General features: G+C 35.4%; 3 protein-coding genes and 1 pseudogene across 5 annotated transcripts; 3 read left to right on the plus strand and 1 right to left on the minus strand.

Moving 5' to 3' along the window:
* The first annotated feature begins 364 nt into the window (after nucleotides 1-364).
* Nucleotides 365-3,008, plus strand: LOC118042057 (glyceraldehyde-3-phosphate dehydrogenase B, chloroplastic). Its single transcript, XM_035049600.2, has 9 exons — nucleotides 365-561; nucleotides 667-780; nucleotides 1,080-1,241; nucleotides 1,355-1,522; nucleotides 1,627-1,787; nucleotides 1,903-1,964; nucleotides 2,047-2,096; nucleotides 2,177-2,583; nucleotides 2,727-3,008. Exons 1-9 carry the CDS (start codon nucleotides 463-465, stop codon nucleotides 2,860-2,862), a joined length of 1,359 nt encoding a protein of 452 aa, XP_034905491.1. The 5' UTR covers nucleotides 365-462; the 3' UTR covers nucleotides 2,863-3,008.
* Nucleotides 3,009-3,588: 580 nt separating this feature from the next.
* LOC118041974 (serine/threonine-protein kinase/endoribonuclease IRE1b-like) lies at nucleotides 3,589-7,171 on the plus strand (annotated as a pseudogene).
* Nucleotides 7,172-7,976: 805 nt separating this feature from the next.
* Nucleotides 7,977-10,477, plus strand: LOC118042058 (glucan endo-1,3-beta-glucosidase 12). The gene is made up of 2 exons (XM_035049601.2): nucleotides 7,977-9,530; nucleotides 10,002-10,477. The coding sequence occupies exons 1-2, from the start codon at nucleotides 8,180-8,182 to the stop codon at nucleotides 10,031-10,033; spliced, it is 1,383 nt and encodes a 460-aa protein (XP_034905492.1). The 5' UTR covers nucleotides 7,977-8,179; the 3' UTR covers nucleotides 10,034-10,477.
* A 3,590-nt stretch (nucleotides 10,478-14,067) lies between these two features.
* Nucleotides 14,068-18,764, minus strand: LOC118042059 (glutamate receptor 3.3). Of its 3 annotated transcripts, none has more exons than XM_035049602.2 (7): nucleotides 18,451-18,764; nucleotides 17,735-17,988; nucleotides 16,258-17,600; nucleotides 15,898-16,175; nucleotides 15,510-15,541; nucleotides 15,005-15,411; nucleotides 14,068-14,691 (listed from the first exon to the last, which is right to left on the minus strand). In XM_035049602.2, exons 1-7 carry the CDS (start codon nucleotides 18,576-18,578, stop codon nucleotides 14,224-14,226), a joined length of 2,910 nt encoding a protein of 969 aa, XP_034905493.1. In that variant the 5' UTR covers nucleotides 18,579-18,764; the 3' UTR covers nucleotides 14,068-14,223. The 3 variants fall into 3 exon arrangements, with proteins under 3 accessions (XP_034905493.1, XP_034905494.1, XP_034905495.1); XM_035049603.2 differs by having other exon boundaries at nucleotides 17,735-18,043; nucleotides 18,451-18,763; XM_035049604.2 differs by having other exon boundaries at nucleotides 17,735-18,073; nucleotides 18,451-18,763.
* Nucleotides 18,765-24,397: the final 5,633 nt, after the last annotated feature.

Genomic DNA, 24,397 nt, shown 5'->3' on the forward strand with positions numbered 1-24,397 from the left:
CCTGAATATTTGACTTAGATATTTTGTATTTTCCAGTGATCTCCACCATGTACAATGGCTTCCCCTATTAGCCAGAAAAATAAAGAGGAGAAATCTACTGACCGCGGGTCGTTTCTCCTCTTCATGGGGGCCACGAGGCACAAAAACTGCGTATCTCACTCAACAAATTAGTGGCACTTAAGGGCCCGATGATTTTAGAGCTATGAAGAGGGCGTTCGGGAAAGTACAAAAGGGTGCATAATCTGTGGTTCAGATTCTCATATTACAAGCTTAAACATCATCTTATCCCATACATCCCCATGCACAATTCTCACCACCACACGTTCTTTTAGCTTAGTTGCAACCATACTTTAAAATAGTTGGAAAATTATGAAGGAAATGTAAAATGAGAGTGACTAATGAAACGAATTGAACTGTATTTATAGTCAGGAAGTTGCTCTATCTAGCTTTATAGTTGCAGCCATGGCCACCCACGCAGCTCTTGCTCCGTCAAGAATCCCAGCCAATACCAGACTTCCCTCCAAGACCAACCACTCTTTTCCAACTCAATGCTCCTCAAAGGTCTCTCTCTCTCTCTCTATGCATTATACACACAAGGAACCCTATTGTAGGTGCTCTATGTTTCTCTCTTGTGTGTGATATTTTGAAGTTTACTTGGATATGCAGAGGCTAGAAGTGGCTGAGTTTTCTGGGCTTCGAGCGAGTTCATGTGTAACCTATGCAAAGAACGCTAGTGAGGGATCCTTCTTTGATATGGTGGCTTCCCAACTTGCTCCCAAGGTTAGCATAATTATATTTTGCTTCAGCACTATGTTTTTCCATCTGACAATTCTTCAGCATAATTGTATAGTTTTGCATGAAAGTTTAATCATGTTATATTTGATAGCTTGGGGTGGGAAATTTGAACTTGAAAACTCTTCTGTAAAGGAGACATGTTGATGATATTAGCTAGGCTACAGCTTGACTAGTTTGGTTGCTTTTTTTTAGTGATAAAACTCTGTATTTTGAGTAGACTTGATATATGTCCAGCTAACCCTAACCTTGATTCATCGGGTGCTGGATTTTCTCTCTAAATTTAGGTTGCAGTATCAACTCCTGTTAGAGCAGAAACTGTATCCAAATTGAAGGTGGCTATCAACGGATTTGGACGCATTGGCAGGAACTTCCTGCGATGCTGGCACGGTCGCAAAGACTCGCCCCTTGATGTAATTGTTGTCAACGACAGCGGAGGTGTCAAGAACGTAAGAAAAATACTATAATTAATCTTAATGGTATCCATTCCGGAGAATTAACTTATTATCACTGATTAAATGAGAAATCGACTAATCGAGTAAGAATGTTGTGCATCAATCAGGCTTCCCACCTATTGAAATATGATTCCATGCTTGGAACTTTCAAGGCGGAGGTGAAAATTGTGGACAACGAGACCATCAGTGTTGATGGCAAGCCCATTAAGGTTGTTTCCAACAGAGACCCTCTTAAGCTTCCTTGGGCTGAGCTCGGGATAGACATTGTTATTGAGGTAACCTGTGCTCTCAACGCTCTCCCTTCTGAACTCTGTAATGGACTTGTCAGTTTTGGCGACAATCTTTGTAGATAATCATATCATCTGGCTGAATTGAGCAGGGAACAGGAGTTTTTGTAGATGGTCCTGGTGCTGGGAAACATATTCAAGCTGGTGCCAAGAAAGTTATCATCACTGCTCCAGCCAAAGGTGCTGATATTCCAACCTATGTTGTTGGTGTTAATGAAAAGGATTATGACCATGAGGTTTCCAACATTATAAGGTTTGTATTTTAGCGAATCTCCGGCATACGAAAAGCAAGCACTGCTATATATTCTTGATCGTTCATTTTATTGCATATGATATATTGCAAGCTGATAAAATTCTACTGCTTGCAGCAATGCTTCTTGCACTACAAACTGTTTGGCTCCTTTTGTGAAAGTCATGGATGAGGAATTTGGTATGAATCCAATTAAAATCAGTTCTGAAAAGCTTAGATGAATATGAGGGAAATGTGTGTGATTGTGTGATTACTTTGGCAGGCATTGTCAAGGGAACAATGACAACCACCCACTCCTACACTGGAGATCAGGTAAACCATTAAGAATTCAATGCTCTGCAGATATAGAGAATCAGTGATATAGTCTACGAATCATATTATGTGCTATCCAGAGGCTTTTGGATGCTTCACACCGAGACTTGAGAAGAGCCAGGGCCGCCGCATTGAACATAGTCCCGACAAGCACCGGTGCGGCCAAGGCTGTATCTCTCGTGCTGCCTCAGCTCAAGGGCAAGCTCAATGGCATTGCACTCCGTGTCCCGACCCCTAATGTCTCAGTCGTTGACCTTGTTGTGAATGTTGAGAAGAAGGGCATCACAGCAGAAGATGTCAATGAAGCCTTCAGAAAGGCAGCTGAGGGGCCATTGAAGGGTGTATTGGACGTGTGTGATGTTCCTCTCGTCTCTGTCGACTTCCGGTGCTCTGATGTTTCTTCAACCATTGACTCTTCATTGACCATGGTCATGGGAGATGATATGATCAAGGTTGTCGCTTGGTACGACAATGAATGGGGATACAGGTCAGAATTCTTAACTAACTCGAAGCTTTTATATATATATATATATATATATGTATGTGTGTGTGTGTGTGTGTGTGTGTGTGTGGCTCTTTTATAAACAGATGAGAGTATCCTAACTATGATGATATGATTTATGTTTTCAGCCAAAGGGTAGTTGATTTAGCTCATCTTGTAGCCAGCAAGTGGCCAGGTGTGGCTGCGGCGGGAAGCGGAGACCCATTGGAGGACTTCTGCAAGACAAACCCAGCTGATAAGGAATGCAAAGTCTATGAAGCTTAGAAGATTTTGGACGAGAGTACAGTCAATAATGCCTGCTTTTTTGCTGTGACGGTTTTACAGATTGGATTGATTACTCTTTTGTGTGTGCATTTTGTTACTTGATAAATAACATGATTTTCTTTATTAAAAAATTGATATTTCTATTATGCAGCTTCATGTCAAAATAAATAAAAATATATGTAGAAATAAAAAAAATTATTTATGTTCCTTTCAAGTTTCAGGACTAGAAATAAGTTAAAACCTTTGGCAAATGAACTTTTGCCACGTCACTTAGCCTCATCAATCACACCCATCATTACAGCGTAGCACTTGATAATTACAAGTTTTTATTATATTTATATCTTATTAGTTATTCATAAAATAAGAAATTAAAATATTTATGTTCTATCAGTTAAATCTTGAATATTCATTTTATTTAATAAAAAGAATATTTTAGGTATACATACATATATTAAATAATAATGTTATAAATATTATATATATACATATATAATATGTATGTATAGTATGAAGGAGGGTTTAGATTTGATTTTAGATTGGGTTGAATAATATTTATATTTTATCTATTATTTATTAAATAAGTTAATTACAAAAATAAAACCCATCCATTAATGAAATTGTGATTGAATTATCATCCTTAATTACTCTTGTACCCAACCATATATAAATTAAATAATTAAACTCTCGCCGCAGCGTATAACTGCTTCTCTCTCCCCATAATTTCTTAAAAAATCCCTAAATCAGAAAAACGTTTTAAAAAAATCCCCAATTCACGAGCTTAAAATCGAATTCGAAATTTCCAAATGCAGCGATGAAGCGCTCTTTGATACTCCTTTTACTGTTAATTATAATCTATCACAACTATTCTCTCAATTTCGCCTCTCTGATCCGAGCAATCTGGTCACCAAGCTTTTCAGCCCTCTATTGCCGCCAACACCGGAAGTAAATCTCATTCTCAATTCATTTTGATGCAGTAGTCAACAATATGTGGCTGTAGTCAACAATGTTTTTTAATTTTTTTTATTGATAATGACATGGGTTTTCTTTAAAAAAAATTATTTGTATGTTTGTTGGATGGTCTGTTGTTTTATTGGAGAACGAATAGTTTTGTTACTTAGTTTGTTGTAGCTGATTTTTGTGCAGCGGAAGCCGTCACTGAGTGCAGATGAGTATATTAGAATGACGCCACATATATCGGAGGATGGAGAAATTACGTTGGGATTGAAAAAGACTACTGCTTTTCTTGTCAATGCCAAGATGGGGAGAGTGATTCGCACATATAAGTTTGATAATGCTGCTTCGAAGTTGGGGATTCAAGCGTTTGAAGGTATTACTGTTATGTTGTCGAAAGATGCTGGAGAATTGGTTGAATCTGGTGGTATTGATTTGGGAACTTTTAAGCATCTGGTTTATATCACGAGGACAGATTATGTGCTGCAACACCATGCTCCAAACTCCACTGAGATTTTATGGAATGTGTCATCTGCGGATTCTGAGGCTGAATTTCGGTGTCAGGGTATTCAGAGTTCTTTTGGTGGGGTGTCTCTGAATGCAAATGAGGACACGGATGTGATCGAGTGGCAATTGCCCTGTCAAATGAAGAGAGTTGCCCTCTGAATTCGTAACCACAGCATGTTTGAATTTGATATACTAGCAATTACTCATATAGGAGGTGGAGCCACCTTTCTTCCAGTTCTAGATAACAAACCTCCTTTCGGACATGTTCCTAGATAGCCGGCTCTTCCCAATAGTGGAGGCATACCTATGCCTGCGTCACCCTCTTCTGAGGCCAAAATCCCTGGGATATTGGGTCCTTTCATTGGAAACAGTGGTACAGTGAATGCTATAAGCCCATCTGCTGAAATGATAGCAAAACAGCTGTTGTGTCGATTGTGGGGTTCATCTTTTACAAATATTTAGCATCCAGAAAACAGGGCAAGTTGAATAAACCTATTGAGGAACTTCAAATCCAATCTGGGATGCCAAAAAAGAAGAAAAATCAGAGGTCAGGAAACAACAAGAATAATTCCAATAATGAGAAAATGCAGAAATATGTGTCTCTTCAGTATAATGTCGGTTAAACGAATGGAATTTTGCCTGTTGAAGGAAATGAAAGGAATTTGTTATTGAATTTTACTGATCATGTTGATGGTCGTAGAATTGGCAAGTTGTTAGTTTCCAACAGAGACATTGCTAAGGGGAGTAATGGTACGGTTGTGCTTGAGGGAATTTATGATGGGCTTCATGTGGCTGTGAAGCTCCTGGTGCAAACCCATCATGATGTGGCTTTGAAGGAGATTCAGAACCTTATTGCCTCGGATCAACATCCAAATATTGTTAGATGGTATGGGGTGGAGTATGATCAAGACTTTGTTTATATTGTATTGGAACGCTGCACTTGCAGCTTAAATGACTTAATTTATGTTAACTCTAAATCTTTCCAAACTCAAATACCATCCAAGGATATAGCTTCCAACCACTTGCCTGAGTGTATGGTTCGACTACATTCAATGCCAGAACATAACAGGAATGTTGAATTGTGGAATGCCAATGGCTATCCTTCGGCACAATTGTTAAAATTAATGAGGTCAGTTAATATTTCCCTTCTTGTTTTCTAGCAATCCATACATAGGTCTGTACATTCTAGAACAGTAATTAAAGAATTAAGGTTTTGCCTTGGATGGTGCATGTGCTTCTTTATTTTTTTCTGAATACTTCTTTTAAGGGCTTATAGACAATGCTTAATCGGCACTGCGATAATGTTTTATTTTGGACATTCTAAATTCAGTCAGATCAGAGTTCATGTCATTAAGATGGTCCCTGCTTTTGAAACAGCTAAAACAATAAAGTAGATGTGATTTCTGGGCTTGCCCATTTGCATGAACTTGGAATTATACCTGGGGACTTAAAGCCTCAGAATGTTTTGATTATCAGTGAGAAATCTTTCTGTGCAAAGCTTTCAGATATGGGCATTAGCAAGTGCCTTCGTTGGGACATGTCTTCCTTGACCCAACATCCAACTGGTAAGCATGTCATTTTTTTGTTGTCAATCCAATTATGCGAATAATGATCACACTTGCCTTCGTTGGGACATGTCTTCCTTGACCCAACATCCAACTGGTAAGCATGTCAATTTTTTTTGTCAATCCAATTATGCGAGTAATGATCGCACTTCATGAGACTCGTTGCTGCTTTCATCCACCCCTCTCTTTGCTTGTGATTTCTAATGATGCTGGCTAACAGGTTATGGGAGCTCAGGCTGGCAAGCACCTGAACAACTACTCCTTGGATGCCAAACACGTGCATTAGATGTGTTCAGTTTAGGCTGTGTTCTATTTTTCTGTACCACAGGAGGTAAGCACCCTTTTGGTGATAATATTGAACGTGATGTAAATATTGTCAATGACCGGAAGGACCTGTTCTTAGTAGAGAATATACCAGAAGCTCTGGATCTTTTCTCGTCTCTTGGATCCTGACCCAGAGAAGAGGTAAGACAGTCTTACACTTCCAATCTGAAAAGATTTTTTTATGCTCCTTCAATTATTTGTTTATTTGTAATTTGAAAAGAGTCCTATATTCTAACACATCCTGTTAGTATTATTTTTCATGTGATAACGTGTTCCCTGTATATGCTGTAGGCCAAAAGCACAGGAGGTTTTGAACCATCCCCTGTTTTGGACTTCTGAGAGAAGGCTCTCATTTGTCCAGGATGTTAGTGATCGAGTGGAACTGGAAGACAGGGAGAATGAATCAGAACTCTTAAATGCATTAGAAAGTACCGCAACACCGGCACTGAATGGAAAATGGGATGAAAAGATGGAAGCTGCATTCATTGACAACATTGGCTGCTACAGGCATTATACGCTTGATAGTGCTCGTGACCTATTGCGGGTCATACGCAACAAGTCACATCACTGTAGGGAACTCCCTCAAGAGATTAAAGAATTATTAGGGTCACATCCAGAAGGATTTGAGAGTTGTTCTTCACGTCGATTTCCAAAACTCTTGATTGAAGTTTACAAAGTGATCTAAAGGTATTGCAAAGAGGAGGAATTTATTTGTACACAGACAGCAATATAATCTAGCAAACCACTGTCATTCTCCATACCTATCATGGTTCCTCTGGACAGAATAGTTATAGGTTTTGTACATAGAAACTGTTTCATATCACTACTTGTAGACGTCAGTTGTAACCCACCCAATGCTAACATCTTTTAGTTACGTTTCTTTAACCACCGAAGAGGCACAGCTGGCTCCAGTTAAAGGAAATGGTACATTTCACCATACTTGGAGGATTTTTTGAGTTGAATATTGCCTATACTCTGAGCAGCCTGATCCATGATGGTTTTTGTGTTTGGGTTTGAGGATTCCAGATAGGTTTGTCTGGATATCAATAGCTTTTAATGAATGGTCATCATGCATGCAAGTGCAATTATTTGCCTCTCTCAAAATTTTGAAAACTCTCACTGCTGTAGGGTCCAAGCTGAGATTGCACCGGTTTCTTTCACATTGTTGTGGACAGTTTTTCAAACTCCTGATGCTATCTTTTCTATCCGTACTCTGGCAAGCTACCGCATTTTTCAACAGGGAGTATCATGCAACTACAGGTCTCAAATTTGACTCCTGCACATAATTCTCAAATTTTGGATGACAGAAGGGGTTATCCTATCTTCTGTCATCCAAGAGGCATTCAAGCTCTAGGAAGAGGTTATTCTTTCATAATTCTCATAAATTAGCTTCTATTTCTCTAACCTTAACTTTGATTCACCAACCCCATCCCCAGGATAAAAGAAAACCTTACAAGAAGCCAGATTTGGGTACAGAAACTGAACCGTTCACGAGAGTGCTTGTTGAAAGGCTCTAAACTTTACAGGCTGAAAACCCTAAATTATTTTATACTTTAGTTGATTATATTATACATGGGAGAACTAAACGCTATCCCAACCAGTACTTGTGTGATGCTGGCCCATCATATATGTCAGCCAAATAATCCAAGATCCCTTCAGAACAAAATTACAGTTGGATCCCAATTTAACCCCACAAACTTTATCCCCACCGCTCTCTACCCAACACCAGTGGCCCACTCATCATCACCTTTTGATCTGGAGTTTGAAATTTTTGCATCACACTGTTTCCCAGTCCAGGATTTCCCCAAATTGTGGCACCAGGAATAGTTTATCCATATAGTGCTTAGGTAAGACCAAGTAATTCTAGCAAACGCCATTGTCATTTTCCTTCAGAGATATCGGTTCATAAATCCTCTATACGAGCAAAATTCTCTCACTAGTAGCAGCTCAGCAGCCCTAGTTGAACCAAAATGGCTCCTGCCTCTGTCCTTGTCCTTCTCTTCCTTGCAATTCTCAGCCCATTTCCAAACGTTTCTGCTGTTGGTGTGAACTACGGCACTCTTGGAAACAACTTGCCATCACCAAAAAAGGTAGCCCAGCTTCTTCAATCCACACTCATTGACAAGGTGAAGATCTATGACACAAACCCTGAAATCCTCGGGGCATTTTCCAACACCGGAATTGACCTCATCGTAGCAGTCGAAAACTACCACGTGGCAAACATCAGCACTGACACATCAGCTGCCGATGAATGGCTCACCAATCGCGTGATTCCCTTTATTCCTGCCACTTCCATTGTTGCCATTGCTGTTGGTAATGAGTATTTAACAACAGATCCTGATCACTTGAAGCCAAATGCACTTATCCAGGCCATGCAAAACTTGCATGCTGTTTTAGTACAACGCGGACTTGACCGAAAAATCAAGGTCACAACTCCACATAGCATGGCAGTTCTTGCTTCCTCATTCCCTCCTTCAGCTTCAACTTTTGCCACTACACTCATGCCTGTCATGACCTCAATTGTAGGGTTTTTGGCTGACACGGGTGCCCCTTTTATGGTCAATGCTTACCCTTATTTTGCTTACAGGGACAATCCTGGTATGGTTGACCTAGAGTATGCCTTGCTAGGGAATGCAAGCGGGGTTCGTGACCCTAAAGGATATGTGTACAGCAACATGTTAGATGCCCAAGTTGACGCTGTTAGGTCAGCTATTATTGCATTAGGGTTTGGTAATCGGACAGTTGAGATGACCATATCCGAATCCGGGTGGCCATCAAAGGGTGAATCAGGTGATGACGCTGCCACACCAGAAAACGCAAAGACTTACAATACTAGGTTGATTGAACGTGCACAGTCTAATAAAGGGACACCAATGAGTCCTAAAAAGAGCATAGAGATATTTGTGTTTGCTTTGTTTAATGAGAATAAAAAAGAGGGTGGTGTTAGTGAGAGGAATTTTGGGATGTTTAACGGGGATGGATCTAAGGTGTATGAAGTGGATTTGAGCTGCCAGTTTTGTAGTAGCAATGGAGGGACATTAGGGTTTGGTGAGAAGATGTCAAGTGGAGTAAGAGGTCCTTCAGTTTGGTGTGTGGCTAAACCTCATGCAGATGAGAAGGTGCTTCAAGCTGTGCTCGATTTTTGCTGCGGACCAGGTGGTGTGGATTGCAGAGAGATTTATGAAAGTGGTGATTGTTTTGCACCAGATAAGCTTCATGCACATGCGTCCTATGCCATGAATGTTTATTATCAAATCCACGGGAGAAACTACTGGAATTGTGACTTCAAGGGCACTGGACTTGTTACTTTCAGCGATCCAAGTAAGAATTCAAGAATTTTCCCTTCTCATTTTCCTGCTTTAAAATGTGTTTTAGTTCTTGTTAAAACCAGTGTTATTAATCGTGCCGGCCCGGCAGGTTAAACCCGTAATTAACCTGTTAAATCGAGATTGCAACTTAGTCAAATATGTCAAAACCTGGTTTTAACTATTTTTAGAAAATAATATTTTTTTCAAAACAAGATTGTTTTTTTAAATTGACACTATTTTGGATTGATCTTGTTTAATCATGATTAATTCACCTGATCAAGGTTATTAACTTATTTTACATGTGAATCGGGCTTTAAAATAATTTTTAGATTAGATTAACAAGAGTTAACTAACCTTACTTTAATAACTTTGTTTGAAACTTTAATATTAAAAAAGAGTTTTCCAAACAAAATTAAAAAAAGAGTATTTGTTATAGATCAGTTGTTCATCAATTCTCTGTTTTTTCTGTGAATGGTTCGAGCAGGTTATGGTACCTGCAAATATTCACAGCAATGACTAATCAGGGAGAAATGGCAGGAGCCTTCAAGAGGTTTTTGGCAGCTCTTTCTGTGATTATTAATTCATGTAAAAGCGATGTGAGAGACACCTTGCCTCGGTTACTGCAAAGACTTTATAGAATTAATTCGTTGGTTGCAGCTGGTGGATTAATCGATGGATTTGTTTGAATATTTTGGTGGTTTGTCTGATAAAAAGTGTCTTTTTCTCTGATGAGAACAGAGGGAGGAGCAGCGAGCACATGGCGGCAGGGTCTCATGTCTCCATGATCTAAGGCTTTTCTTCCTGCTTCGGCCTTTGTGGTCAAAAAAACTGGAAAAGCTCTCTCTCTTTCTTCGGGAAAGAATCTTTTCTGGTTTCCTGCTTTCGAAAATTGGGCCCTTGTAGGGCCCTCTTCTCTTGTTTGAACGTGTGCTTCCATCGAAACCGTTTTCTATCGTGTCAGCTCTCCTTTTTTTCAATAAAAACATTATTTAATTAATTAAATAATTTTTGCCATTCAAATTTTAATTTTATAAAAACTAAGATAATATATTTTTTAAACCACAATTAAACATATTTTTTATAAATTTTGTTTTTAATCTGTAACCTATTATAATATAAATACGCTTATAATTTACAATTCATTGTGTTAAATAATTGTAAAATATCATGTTATATTCACTCAATGATATAAATACAAGCTTTTTTAATTGTTTTGAAATATCTTTTCATTTTATTTATTTATATGAAATTAGACGAGTTTTTTAAAATGATTTTGTAAACCCCGGCTAAGAAAATCAAATAGAAAAGGTTGACAAAAATACTAAATTAAAAGGATATTGAAGACCAAATAAAATAAATTGACTGATTTTTTTAAAAAACTTCCAAATGATTGGCCGGTTGATTGTAAATAAATAAGAGAAAAAACTAAAATTTAAGTTCTCATGAAAACAATTGGTTAGGATTGGAAAGAGAGAAGAAAATTGAAAGAAATTCTTTGAGAAAAACTAAAGAATTAGACATAAGAGTAAGGGAGGTGAGAATCTAGATGCATTTTCAACAAGAATTTAAAAGGGAAAGAGTTTTTTGCTTGGTGAGGAAGAGAGAAGGATTTGGAAACTCTTGATAGGCAACTCTTATGTTGTTATTATTATTGAAAACCACCTGATCTTGATAAAAGAGGTGATCACCTTTTTCATTTGGATCTAATCTTATTTAACTTGGGTTTGTAGCTTAACATTTATTTGTTTGAAAATGTGAACCTGATCAGCTTAGAATCTCAAAATATAATGATGGCCAAGAACAAGATATTAAGTTTATTGAAGAAAATAAGATGTAAACATTTGATAGGAGTAACTAATCTCTATACAAAGGGTGTTTTTCAGTTGAATGATGGTGGTTACAGCTCTACAGATGGTTAGAAAAGTTATTTTTATCTGCTTGAAAAGGTATATTCGATCAGCCAAAATTATTGAAGAAGAAGTTAAACAGTGGTTGAACGATGTATCGTCTAGGTTAAACCTTAGAAATTAAAATTTTTAATTTGAGATCTAACAAATTTCATTTTAGTCCTTATTTTTCTAATTACTTTTAATTGCACTTATAATTATCCTTTCAAACTCTTAATTCCATGCAATTTTACCCCTGCAAACTCAATCATCAGCGCCCAAGTTCAGCACCATCTTAATCTTAGTCCTTGGTTTCCAGTTTGTGCATTTAGACCTTTAATTGACTATCAAAATTTTAATTTTTTTCAATTTAACCCCTTGATTTGATCAATTTTAACTTGTGCAATCACACACCTTTTTCAATTTGGTTTTTGTTTTTGGATTTCTTTAATCAACTCTCTAATTGCCCATCAAACTTCAATATTTATGCAATTAAGCATCTAATTTGAAAAAACTTAACTCTTTAAAATTGCAAATCGACCTCCAGACTTTAATTTCTTCCAATTAAAACTTAAATTGACTTTAAATATCAATTTTTCTTACAATTAAGTCTTCAATAAAACTAATTAAGCCTTCTAAAATTCTCATTGAGTCCTTAATTATCCAAATTTGTATTTCTTTACCTAAATAAAAATATTTTCACCAAATGGGGCATTTGTTAATCAGAATTAAGTTGTTAATTTTGTCAATCTTATACATGTTGGTCCTCTAACTTTTTCACTTGTTATTTTGATTTTTTACTACCAACTTGGAACAATTTTTAGGCTTTCTTCAAGTATATCCTTTTGTATTTTGGACTTTATTTTTATATTCTTTTTTCTTTTCTTGATTTTTTATGAGGGGTAACAACAATATAGATTTACAAATATCAAGGAAAACATCTATTGCAAGGTGTTAATAAACAACCATAATTAAAAATATTAAAGTGCAATCGTTAGAAAATATTAAGTACGTCAAAATCCTAGATGGTGGAATACTTGATTTGTGGAAGTCTTAAGTGGTGGGTTAGTGATCTAAGAAGTTTTAAATTAATCTATATAAACTGGTTGACCGCTTGAAAGTATTGAATAGTAAAATTGACTGCTGCCAAATTTAGATAGGTAAATCACTTAATTGTTTAGATTCTTCAAATAAACCACATCGACTAATTGAACAATAAAATTAACTATTATCCAATTTGATTGTGCAAATTGGTCGAACGATATTATTATTATATAGTGGTCTTGTCTTCAATGAATTTATATTTTTGATGTATAAAACCTTATTAAATAAGAAGGATCCATGTTACTACAAAAAAAAAAATTATATTTCTACTATGAACATATTCTATGATATAAATTTTGGGAATGTTACATACAGAATATGTTTTTTTTCATTCATGAAGATTGTTAAAGTTTACACAACACACACAACATAATACGGACGTAACCATCTCTTCTACATTGTTTTAAAACCTAGACTATACTACAGGTCAATTCAAAAATTAAAAAAAAAATGCAAAGAAAAAATTTAGTTTATTCAGTCAAAAACTTTGATTTATAACCCAATCAAAATTCTTTTCACTTTTTTGTTTTGAATTTTTCTATCATAATAATATCATTTTGATTTTCTTGAAAAGAAAAATTTGGGGTCGAGCCCTGGTTTTAAACTATTCTCCTTTGTCTGATATTTGAATGCTGATATGTTATGTGTCATATTATGTAATAACAGTTGTTCTGGCAAGAGATTTCACGTGAACTCTTGAATTTGTGGGTTGCTTAGTGAGGCAGGTCGGTTGTCAATTACAAAATGCTGCAAGAATTTCGGTATTTGTGTTGTGCTTGGAAGCATATGAACAGGACCATTTTTTATTCTTTGCCTAGGTCAAGATTACAGTGATCAATTATAGGCCCCAAGGGCCTGTCTCCCCCCCCTCCCCTGTTTTGTTTCTTCCTTCTAGCAAAACTCATTTTGCTGAATGTTAAGAGCCTGAAGAGCAGTCTGCGGATTAGATTCGTAACAGTCAAGTTAGTTTCAACGAAATTAGGAGACAAAGTTAAATTAAGTGTAGAGAGAACTCAGCCAACATATAATTATTGATCTGTTAACATTGAAATTCTAACGTTTCCTTTCTTTATGATTTGATACAGGATTTTGGGATAGATATCAGCAATGTAGTGGTTGGTGCCATCTATGTAATATTAGCAAATTTCAGTGAAACCGATCCATGCATTGATGTTGAACTGAAACAGATGGAAAGATTGATAACATTCTGGATTAAGGTCAAACAAATTCAGAATTATGCATTAATGCTCGTGGAACAAAAATCTGTAGAGCTATAGATGAGTATTGAACAAATTGTTTCAAAGTCCACCTCAAACTCAGGACTAATGGTGTTGTTTTTCTTTTGTTTGCAACTCTAAATCAAGGGGATTTGAGTTGGCCTACTTTTCCTATTTGATCTGAAACTTTCTCAAATCAATCAAGTTATCAGCGGACACCTCTATTTACAAGAGAAATGGGAATCTTCCGAGAAGCTGATTCACAGGTTCTTCTCTCCATAGGAACAAAGGTACCAATATACTCGTTACTAAACTTGTTGAAGAGATGAAATCCTAAACAATGTAGATAATAAACTTACTTTTATACTATCTCCAATATTCACAATGTCATCTTAAAGCATTTTTAAAAAAGAAGAAGAAGAAGAAGCAGCAGCAGCTTTCAAGGTATAAGGTAAGGTACTATAAAAGGATAAAAATGTTCATTCATAAGCTTCCTTGCTTATGTTGATGTCGCTCCAATCGTCCTTTCTGTTTCTTTCCTCTTGGGATTCCTCAGTGACTCACCGTCCTGATCTTTCCCGGATAATGATCTTTCCAACTTCCTTCTTTTACTCGCATTCTTTGTGGGCTCTTCCTTCTGATCCATTAATGTCAATAGTCTACGGATACACCCAGGACGTGAGGGACATTGACCAGGAGAAGCAGATTCTGCAGGGGCAGCATAAAACAGTCGTATAATCTGCAAGACGTGTATGACGAGTGAAATGAAACAAGCTAGACCACAAAGGAGAAAGAGGCCCCAAAAGCTCCTCAGGTAAAGTTTATCTGCTTCAAGCTCAGAAGTATCCGAACTGCATGTGCTTTGCATCAGCCACTTGTCATGGATCCGTTGGAGATCACCATTCTCTGATAGTGCTAGAATTGCAGTCGACATGTCCACAGCTAAGGGAGAGTCTCTTGGAAATGCCTGGTTTACAGAAAACACAGATGAGCGGAGGAAAGAATCAGCAATGGAAACTAACCATTACCTTGAAAAGATGTTTATGTATAATGGTAAAGTGCACTGCATGTATATCCAGGGATTCGGAATGAGTACATTTAGCTTGCATAAAACATAGTTTTGATGCTAATAATCATGTGAAATAAGCCTTTTAAAATGTTAATGCACTGTTTTGACAGATGTTTTATGGAAATCTTATCCTTTTTAGATCTAATGCAGTAAGTAATGCTCTGCTTTTAGCGTGAGAAAACAAAAGATGGATCAGAAAGCAGGTACTCACGAAACCCCAGCCACTTTTTGTAAATTCTCGACCCACAATCCTGAACTTGCACTGCCTTGCAAGGAAAAGTTCCACATAGGGACGTTCATCAACAATGGCAGCAACACCCCCTTTTCCAGGACCGAGTTGGAGTGCTTTAGCATATTCTTCTGGTGATCCCAGGGCAACAAGCCTAGATTTTGATATTCCAACTTCCTCACTCAAGTAATATTCAGCAAAAGAACCCACCTGGTACCCTACTGGCTCACCACTTTCCTTCAAGTTTTCAATTCCTTTAATATGAGAAGATAGTTGATGCACTGTGAGAATTGACGTCAAGCTTGCAGTGTAGTTTGAGTTGATTATTAAAACCACAAAGAGCCATATAAGTAGCACAAATCGCGCAAGGGTGCTCATAGTGTTTTCTCCTGCAAAGGTTTTAGGAAATCAACTCGGTCAAATAAATGATGATGCTTATGGTCCAAGATAAGCATAAAACCTTGGCAAGAATCTGATTTTCACTTACTATGAGTGGAAAATAGAGTCGAGAGACTGAACCTGCATGGGTTAAGAAAAAATGTATCAGCACTGATTGTTTCGAGTACTTTCAAGATGTTATTTGGTGATATATTTTCTGATGTCTGACCTTCATATGATACAGTCAGCTTTACAAAATGATGCTTGAATTGCAAGAATACAAGTACATAATTTTAGCCGAGCAGCATGGTACAGAAAGCAAATTGCTTCCCACAATCAAAAAACAGAAGGGAAACATTTATAGCGGTAACTGAGAAACAACAGACACAGATGCAAGAATGATAACATTAAAACTCGAGGAACAGTGCAGACATGTATGAGAAAATATTTCTCTTTTCTTGAATTTTGAAGAATTTCCATGTCACTTGAAAGCTCACCATATAACGGTTATGATTTGCCTTTTAGGCGGGCCCCTGAACTCATCATTTATCCTATGCTCAAGAATCCACACAACTACGCCAACAACAAAGAAGAAACAACCGGTGACAATCCACAAACGGGCACTAAATGGCCCCAGGAAAGTCCAGGCTCCTGAGTTTGACTTCCTAAAAGGGGCCACAACAACCAATCCAGATGCGACATATGGCTGTGTAAAATCTAGGATTTTTGTCCTGTTGGTGACAATGGCAACGTCACCAACAACAGCATCAAAGAACTGCAACAAGAATATGAGCGAATCAGACACTGGAATATATAGACTCAACTTGAAGTTGCAAACAACTTTACTATGCACTCACACCCGTCGTAATTTTATACACCAGCTCTGAGTAGCTCGGATTGTTTTTACCATCTCCAAAGGGGATAAACTGATATTGAACAGGATATGGTAACAAAGTTATTGCAGATGTAAAAACATCTATGCAGAAACCCTTGAATGTATCTGTCCCTTGTGCTTGTGATACAAACTCCCGGAAGCTGACCCGAAGTGGCACACCAATTCTCAGTTGCTTCCCATTGTTAGCAAAAGCCCATCCACGTGGCGTGGACAATGTATCTCCAGGCCAAATGACTTTGTACAGTTCCTGGTTTGCACTTGAACGATTTGGTGGCTTTGTATAAAGTATCTCAGGAGGTACGACAGTCAAACCAGAGTAATTGGACCAGTAACCAATCCGTTTGAACCCAGTTCCGAACACGTTATTAACATCATATGCAGGAAGAATAAGAGATCTGTCTGTGTCAAACTTAATACGGCCTGTCAAACCAACAAGATCACTCTGCAATATGTTATTCAGCAGAAGTTTTCCGTCATCAAAGATGCCCATTGCCTCAAGGTGGAGACCACTATCTTTCACTGAACGTAACCTGGAATCATTAGAAAATGAGATAATACCACCCTGGTTAAAAAATGCATCAATAGCATGTGCAATTAGCCAGACAGAATCATAAGCATAAAGGCCATAAGAATTCAGCCCCGAAGAACCACCAGTCAATTTGCGCCACCTAGAGTAAAACGCTCTCTTTCGATCTGAATCTGGTGTATGTTGACGAAAAAAGAGAACTCCTTGAATTGAGTCCATGGTCTCTGATTGGAGAGGAGAAGCAGAATCCAAAACAGACGAGAGCCAATCTGTAGCAATCCATACCCACCCATTACCCATCATTTGAAGACGGTTTGCCACAGAAAAGACCTCGAAACCCACATCAGGATTTACATGGAGAACTATAACTCGAGATTCCATTGATGCAACCTTAATAAGCATATCTAAGATGTCAGTCCTATTAACTCCAGAATCCGGGGGAACCCCCACCTTGTAAGATATTCTACAACGTCTCTCTGCAAGTTTATCACCCAGAGCTGACATGCCATTTCGTCCATAATCATCATCAATGTAAATGGCAGTTACCTGCTTCCAACCATAATAATCAACAACGTCTGATATTGCTGCCATTTGGTGCAAATCGCTCTGGGTGGTCTGAACAAAAAAGGGAAACTGCAGAGAGTTGAGACTGGGGTCTGTTGCTGAAAATGACAATAGGGGAACTTGAAGCTGATTCGCAACATGGGAAATGATACGAGCAACGACAGAAGATTGTGGGCCGATAATGGCAACAATATCGGTCTCCATAAAACGCAAAGCTGCCACAAGCATTATGATTAGAGTACATGATTAAAAATCCAATATCCTCCATGATAAGTAGTTAAACATACAAAGTGTAGTCAGCAACTAACATTGAAAGCAAAAGGGAAATGAAGATGTAGCAGTAAATTACCTTCAACCATTCCTAGAAACCCACTGCAATTAGAGTTTCTCATATCAACATTGAGTTTGGTGCCCCGCAGAATGCTAGAATTCGCATTTACATCTTTGACAGCTTCCTGAATAGCAATCTTGGCAACTCTTCCAATCGAAGATTCGAATGTAAAAAGAGCTCCAATATTCACAACAGCAGGCCTTGAGGTCAGATTCCTACTATATCCGGTTGTTGAAAGCAGTAAACAGATGAGAAATACCCAACAACCAAACCTAGTAGAATCCATTTCAATTCAATAGCACAATTATCTTCTCCTCCAAAACAAATCTGCCAGCACAATATTGATTATGAAAGGCTCTGAATAACGTGTAAAAAACCAGACCTTAATCAGAATTATCAGCAACAGCAATTTCAAAAACAGCAGTTAATTGACAGAAGAAGTAAGCAACGGTCTCTTCATGCATGTATGCAATAAAAAGATATCTGCAAAAACTAAACTTTTAAACAACTCGTCAAGCACTGAGTTACACAGTTCTCTGCGGAGAAAAAATAAAACTTCAGAATCCAGACAAAAGCATGAACTCAGCCATAACAATTTCAAAAGCAAATTTGCTTCATTTGCTACAACAATGGACCTAAGCTATAAGAAGACAGCTAGCAAGTAGAAACAAGAACCAGATTCTATGTTCAAGTAAGGAACAAAATTCCAGAAAAGCCCGTGTTAAAGAAATTACCAGGAAAGAACCCCATGATGAAGCCAAGAACAGTTCTTTCTCCTATGAGACTTGAAAGGGGGACAAGTCACCAAAATTTCTTCATTGGTCATTTGCCTCTTTAGAATTGAATGGGAACTAGTGCTCATAACGAAAGAAGTACGTCATTGTTCAAATGGGCAGCAGAAGGCATCATGTTTGAAATTCGGTTCAACATGAGATGAGATTCCCAAGTTGCTGACAGTTTTGTCGTCTACAAGAACTTTTGGAGGGGCAAAACTTCTTAGACAGATAACAGTTGCTTGACTTGATTGCTTGAAGGTGGATTCCCACTATCTGTCCATAGACTCCGTTAATTCATGTGATACATGATAATATCAAATACGCTTTAATGTCATAAATAAAATATGATTGGGTTTGATTGTCTTTACAGTTGAACTGCTGTTTTGTTATTTTTTTTTTTTAATTGCTTCAAAATATTTAATGTTTTTTATTGTTTGGGTATAATGATGTAAAAAATAAATTAAAAAAAATAAAAAATGTCATTTTAATATATTTTCTTAAAAAAAATACTTTAAAATGTAATCTCTAATACATTTTAAAATTCATAGTTAATGTTACAAAGACAGTTTTTACAAGGTCAAATTTTCCTTAATTTATTGATTTTTATTGCAACTCGAGAAGCTAGTGTGGATCGTTGACAAATTAAATTTATTAAATATCTTAGACGACGAAAGTTTTTGAAATGGTGGGAGGGATGTGAAATATATTGATTAAATATATATGATTGGAAGTAAGATTTATATTAAAAAAAGGTAAAAATCTATATATTAGATATTTTAATATATATATATATATATAAATGTTATTAAAATCTAACCTGGGATGATTTAGGCACTATGACAAAACTGGCATGTTTTAGTGGGTTAACTCAATAATTTGTTAATTTAAAACTTGATTTACATAAGATTTATATTTAACCACGTAGGAATTGATTCAATTAAATTTAATTTTACTTTTAAAAAACATAAAACGATAAAAGTTGACCAACCTAGGCCATGACCCATCTTTAAACCAAGTCACGGGCCACGCTAGATTTTACTAGGTACATGGTAGGTGGCCTATATATATATTAAAAAAAAATGTAGGGTATTGGGCACTCCTCAAAAGGCGATTAAGTTAAAAGACAAAAGAACCAGATCAACAAAATGCATCGCTTGATTTAGGAATTTGTGGAGAGTAAACTTTCAAGATGCTTCACAGTGCATGCATCATGCAAAGGTCACGAGACCCATTAATTTGCACGTCTTGATATATAATGTAATTAATTAATTAATCAAGTTTGAAACCCTAACACACATTGCAGGTTTCCGACAAGAACAATTTCGATGGAAAGGACCTTGAATAATGCTGGCGAGGTTCTGCATGTATCGAAATGGTAGAAGATATGCATAGAGGAGAACTATGAAAAGCACTTAATTTGATTTTATTCGATTCTTAAATTATTGTATGTTACATGGTTGAAGACTTGAAGCCTTAAATTATTGGATGGGTCAGAACAAAAAGAATTGTTACATGAAAATGTGGAAAATATCACGATGCATGTAAAAATATTCTTATACCTCTCTGAGCAATATTATAAATTATCCCATCACATTGATTTTGTACATGAATGCTTTAAGGAAAAACCAGCTTATCTATAATATTCGTGTTATCTAACTTTTTTTAGCCTATTAAAGTTGAATAATATAAATATTATAAATAATAATAGATTAAAAAACATAAAAAATAAATATTCATGGATCAGGTGACGGGTTGAAATTTTTAAAATTAAACTAGTCAACTCTACCTAGCTCATATATGTTATATTTTTTTTTTATTTTTATATTTGATAATTTATGAATTGAAAATGTCTCGACTCTAGAGTTTTTATTAGTGTGTTTCCTATTAGATTTCTTTAACACAACAACAAAAAAAAAACTTGTCTTTATATTCAATAATGATGCAATGTATAAAATTTAAATCTAATATTGAGGGTGTTATGAAATCTATTATTTATATTTTAGATTCTTCTATAGATATTTATAATATTCATAAAAAAATAATCCATGATATATTCAATTAATTCACTTCAATCTAAAAAAGATTGAATGCATCATATTTACAATTTATAAAATACTAGATCATTGATCCATGTTGTGTTGAAGGTCAAGTCAAATCTTTCTTTAACATAAAAAAATATTCTAATGTTGCTAATGTTTTTTTTTCAAGTGGTAAAAATCTTAAATTGTGTGAGGGGTTAACCCGATATAACTCGGTTGAATTTATAAGTCTAAAAACAATCCATTCATCTCTTAAAAGCATAGTTTAATTAAAAATATTAAAGATAATATTTTTTGCAATATTAAGATAACAACATATTGGATTAATTTTGGTCAATTCGGGTTAATATGTCAAATTCACAACTCAGGTTAAAGGACTGATAACCCTAAAAAAAAAAAATCAAAATTAATTATAAGATGTCAAATTCTCTATCAAATCGATGTTTAAGGATAAAATTAAAAAAAAATCAATCAAAAAACAACTTGAAAAAACAACTCGAGTTAATTAGTCAAACTCGTAACCTGAGTCATAAACCGATATAACTCAATGGAAAGTAAATCGATTAAAAAAATAAATCAACTAAAAAAATATAAAAAACAACCCGAGTCAATCCGCAAAACTCACGACCAGGGTTATTAGACCGGAATAAACTCTTAGAAAGAAAATTAAAAAAATAAATGATTTAACATAGGTTAACATAACTATCAAATCCGCGACTTTGATCATGAGATTGAGATAATCCCATAAAAAGTAAATCAAAACAAATTATGAAGCTCAATTTTTAATCGCCCATATCAGACTTAATGTTGAATGATAAAATTTATAAAAATTCTAATTAAAAAAAATGACTCTAAAAATGAGCCAAATTAACCCGAGTTAACTATTCTAATAAACCTACTAAACTCGTGATTCATGTCTTAAGAATATAATAACTCGATAAAAAAAAATTTAATATGAAAAAAATAAAAACAAAAAATTATTCTAATAAACAATAATACAATAAAATCTCCTCTCTTTTAGTTTATTGGTAACAATTAAAAGTTGTATTTGTATCGATCTACGGACCTAAACTTGGCTTGTCTATATACATAACACCCATGAAACCCTTCCGTTGCTGGATCACAGCTTTCCGTTCCTTTTAATACTAAATTGATTGAAAATTAAATTTTATAATTTATTTTTTATCAGGTTATTCCAGTTTCATAATCAAGATTGTAACAGATTTTACAAGTTAATTTAGATTATCTTTTAACATGCCAATAAAATAATATCAAATCAATATCCCAACATTTTTTTTTCCTAAGGATATCTACATATTTTTTTATATTAAAATAATTTTAATCCAAATAGCGTGTACAGTGATCCAATGACATGTTTTGATCGATGGGATTTTATTGAATTGACAAAGGAAAGAAAAGAATAAAATGATCATGGAATAATACTCGAGGAATTACGAGCAAAAAGGATCGTGCAAGTTGCAAACCGACATGCAAGAAAAGTTCTCGAAACGGATAATCCAAGGCTTGAGTTACCTGGATTGATTGAGGTTAATTGGAAACGTCATTTTATTTTTATTTTTTTAAAAAAAAATATTGACCAGTTAACTGGTCCGTAAGTTAATTTATCGGAATGACCAGATCAAATTTAAATCGAGTTTCTTTTGTTCTCGTCTCAGGGGTCGGAGCCGATCAACCCGCCTTGCCGGCCGACTGAAAAACTGTGCATGCAAGCGAGGGTGCCTGAATGAAAGGTGGAGGAGCTTATTATCCTTTTGATGTCAAGATCATCACCCGTTGTTACTGCTATTCGACTCCAACCCCACCGACGAATGATTGTCTTTGTTTTTGATGCCAAATCTTGTAGACTTTCATGGCTATGGTATCTAGGGTGAGCAGCTCAAAAAGAATACTTCCTCTCTCCCTTTTTTTGTTTTTTCCTTGGTTTTGCTGTTAAAAGTGGTGACGAATTTCTGTTAATTTGAGTTGAGTTTTCATTTTTAAAAATAATCAAATTTTTTTTTTTTTTAATTTTAAACCGGTTTAAACTAACTAATTTTAATTTGAATTGGTTCATTCCTTAAAAACAATAAAACAAAAAAAAAACTTATTTTTACAAATCTAGAAGAAATTCATCTGTCAAACCAAAGTGTATAGATTTATTATCAATTTTAAAACGCATCAATCAATCATTTTTCCAATAAAAAGATGAGGATGAATAACGTAAAATTACAATTATTTACTCCTTTTTAAAACCTCATGATTTTTATAATATTAGAAAAATATACACAACTTTGAAGAAAGAAAACTAACAGGAAAAACAAAATCTATGAATCTATTTCGGTTTATATAAACCAGGACATGATTGAATTCTATTTAACATACAATCAAAACTGAAATTGAAAATTATAACATAATAAAAAAGGCAAAAGATCTCAAAATTTAATTTTGAGATTTTTAAGTTTTTTAAATATTTAATTTTTAGGTTTTGTAATTGGTTAATTTAATTTTTTTTCTTGGTTAATATTTTTAGTTATTTTTTTTAAAAAAATTAATCGGATTTTCTGGTTTTTTCTCACCCTAGCTCAAAAAACTGGATATGAACTTCTGTAAAGATTCCACCTCACCAACAATACTTGAAATTAATTTATACTCTTACATGACCCAGAGGAATTCCGCAGGACAAATCATTATATTATGCTGTCGATTGAGCACTTGGTACAAGATATATAGCCCCTTCGTTTTCTACTTGAACACTGAAGTAACCTAATTGAGCACCAGCTCAAGTATGCTTCCGTGACTCCTTGGACTTCTAGTTTGGGAAATAGTGAGGAAAGTTACACTCCAGTTTTGATGCAACCAGTCGCAGATGTTGACAATGATAACGTAATGCTGTGATAGTAATTGTTTTTACCAAATATTATTAGCTTGGTAATGTATTATAATAATATTTTTTATTTTTTAAAATTTATTTTTAATATTATTTTATCAAAATAAATAAATTTAATATATATTTTAAAATATTTTTATACAAAAAACAAACAAAAGTACCCGACAAGCTGATGAGCAAGGTGGATGTCACGCCTCTAGCTTGGGTTCGGTTACATCCTTGGTTAGGCCTTGGGCTTTGCATATGATATCATGATGGTAACCCACAACTTGGATTTGTGACTAACAACGACTCTGTCGAGCCCTGTGGCTATGCATATCCTATCCAGTGTGTCTCTTCTACTGCACGCAAATGGTCACTCACTGTTCTCTCATTGATACAAGAAATGATCATGATTAGAAGAAAGCAAGACAAGAGCGCAACTCCATTTTAACTTTACTGCCGGGTCCAAGTTGAAACCTGGGTTATTAACCAGCGATTTTAATTTAATAATTTAATTTGTTAGATAATGTTTTTTTAAAATATAATTTATATTATTTATAACATATTTTTTTTTTAAATAAAGTTTTTTAAATTTAAAATTTATATAAATTAACACTATCTTATACTTGATTTTTATCAAATAAATAAATAAAATATTTAGTTCTTAAAACTATGATATTAAATTAAAAATCATTTCAATCTAATATATATATAGAGCATTGTCTGGTTTCAGATTGGCCCCAACTAGTACATGAAATCTAAGTAAAGTCATGGTTATCCTAACGATGACTGAAACATTGATCGCCACCGTCGACTGCAGTACCTTCCATAATTAACAAAATAAAAGGTTGGAATGACAAAACCACCTAATTATAATTAGAGCAGCTATACCACACACCAGGGAGAGGGAGGGGGGAGATTTACAAGAAAAGAGACGGAGGACCCTATCAACCCATGATCTATCTGTTTGTCGACAAATTTATGATCTGCTTGTCGA

This window comes from Populus alba, chromosome 2 (assembly GCF_005239225.2).
Source record: "Populus alba chromosome 2, ASM523922v2, whole genome shotgun sequence".
In the NCBI taxonomy this organism is placed as follows: Eukaryota; Viridiplantae; Streptophyta; class Magnoliopsida; order Malpighiales; family Salicaceae; genus Populus; species Populus alba.

Coding starts and splice junctions, on each gene's coding strand:
- LOC118042058 (XM_035049601.2), top strand. CDS start 8,180: ATGGCTCCTGCCTCTGTCCTTGTCCTTCTCTTCCTTGCAATTCTCAGC. Junction 9,531..10,001: donor TGTTACTTTCAGCGATCCAA/GTAAGAATTCAA, acceptor TGGTTCGAGCAG/GTTATGGTACCTGCAAATAT.
- LOC118042057 (XM_035049600.2), top strand. CDS start 463: ATGGCCACCCACGCAGCTCTTGCTCCGTCAAGAATCCCAGCCAATACC. Junction 562..666: donor CAACTCAATGCTCCTCAAAG/GTCTCTCTCTCT, acceptor TTGGATATGCAG/AGGCTAGAAGTGGCTGAGTT. Junction 781..1,079: donor CTTCCCAACTTGCTCCCAAG/GTTAGCATAATT, acceptor CTCTAAATTTAG/GTTGCAGTATCAACTCCTGT.
- LOC118042059 (XM_035049602.2), bottom strand. CDS start 18,578: ATGAGCACTAGTTCCCATTCAATTCTAAAGAGGCAAATGACCAATGAA. Junction 16,176..16,257: donor TGTATAAAATTACGACGGGT/GTGAGTGCATAG, acceptor TTCTTGTTGCAG/TTCTTTGATGCTGTTGTTGG. Junction 14,692..15,004: donor CAAAAAGTGGCTGGGGTTTC/GTGAGTACCTGC, acceptor TCTGTAAACCAG/GCATTTCCAAGAGACTCTCC.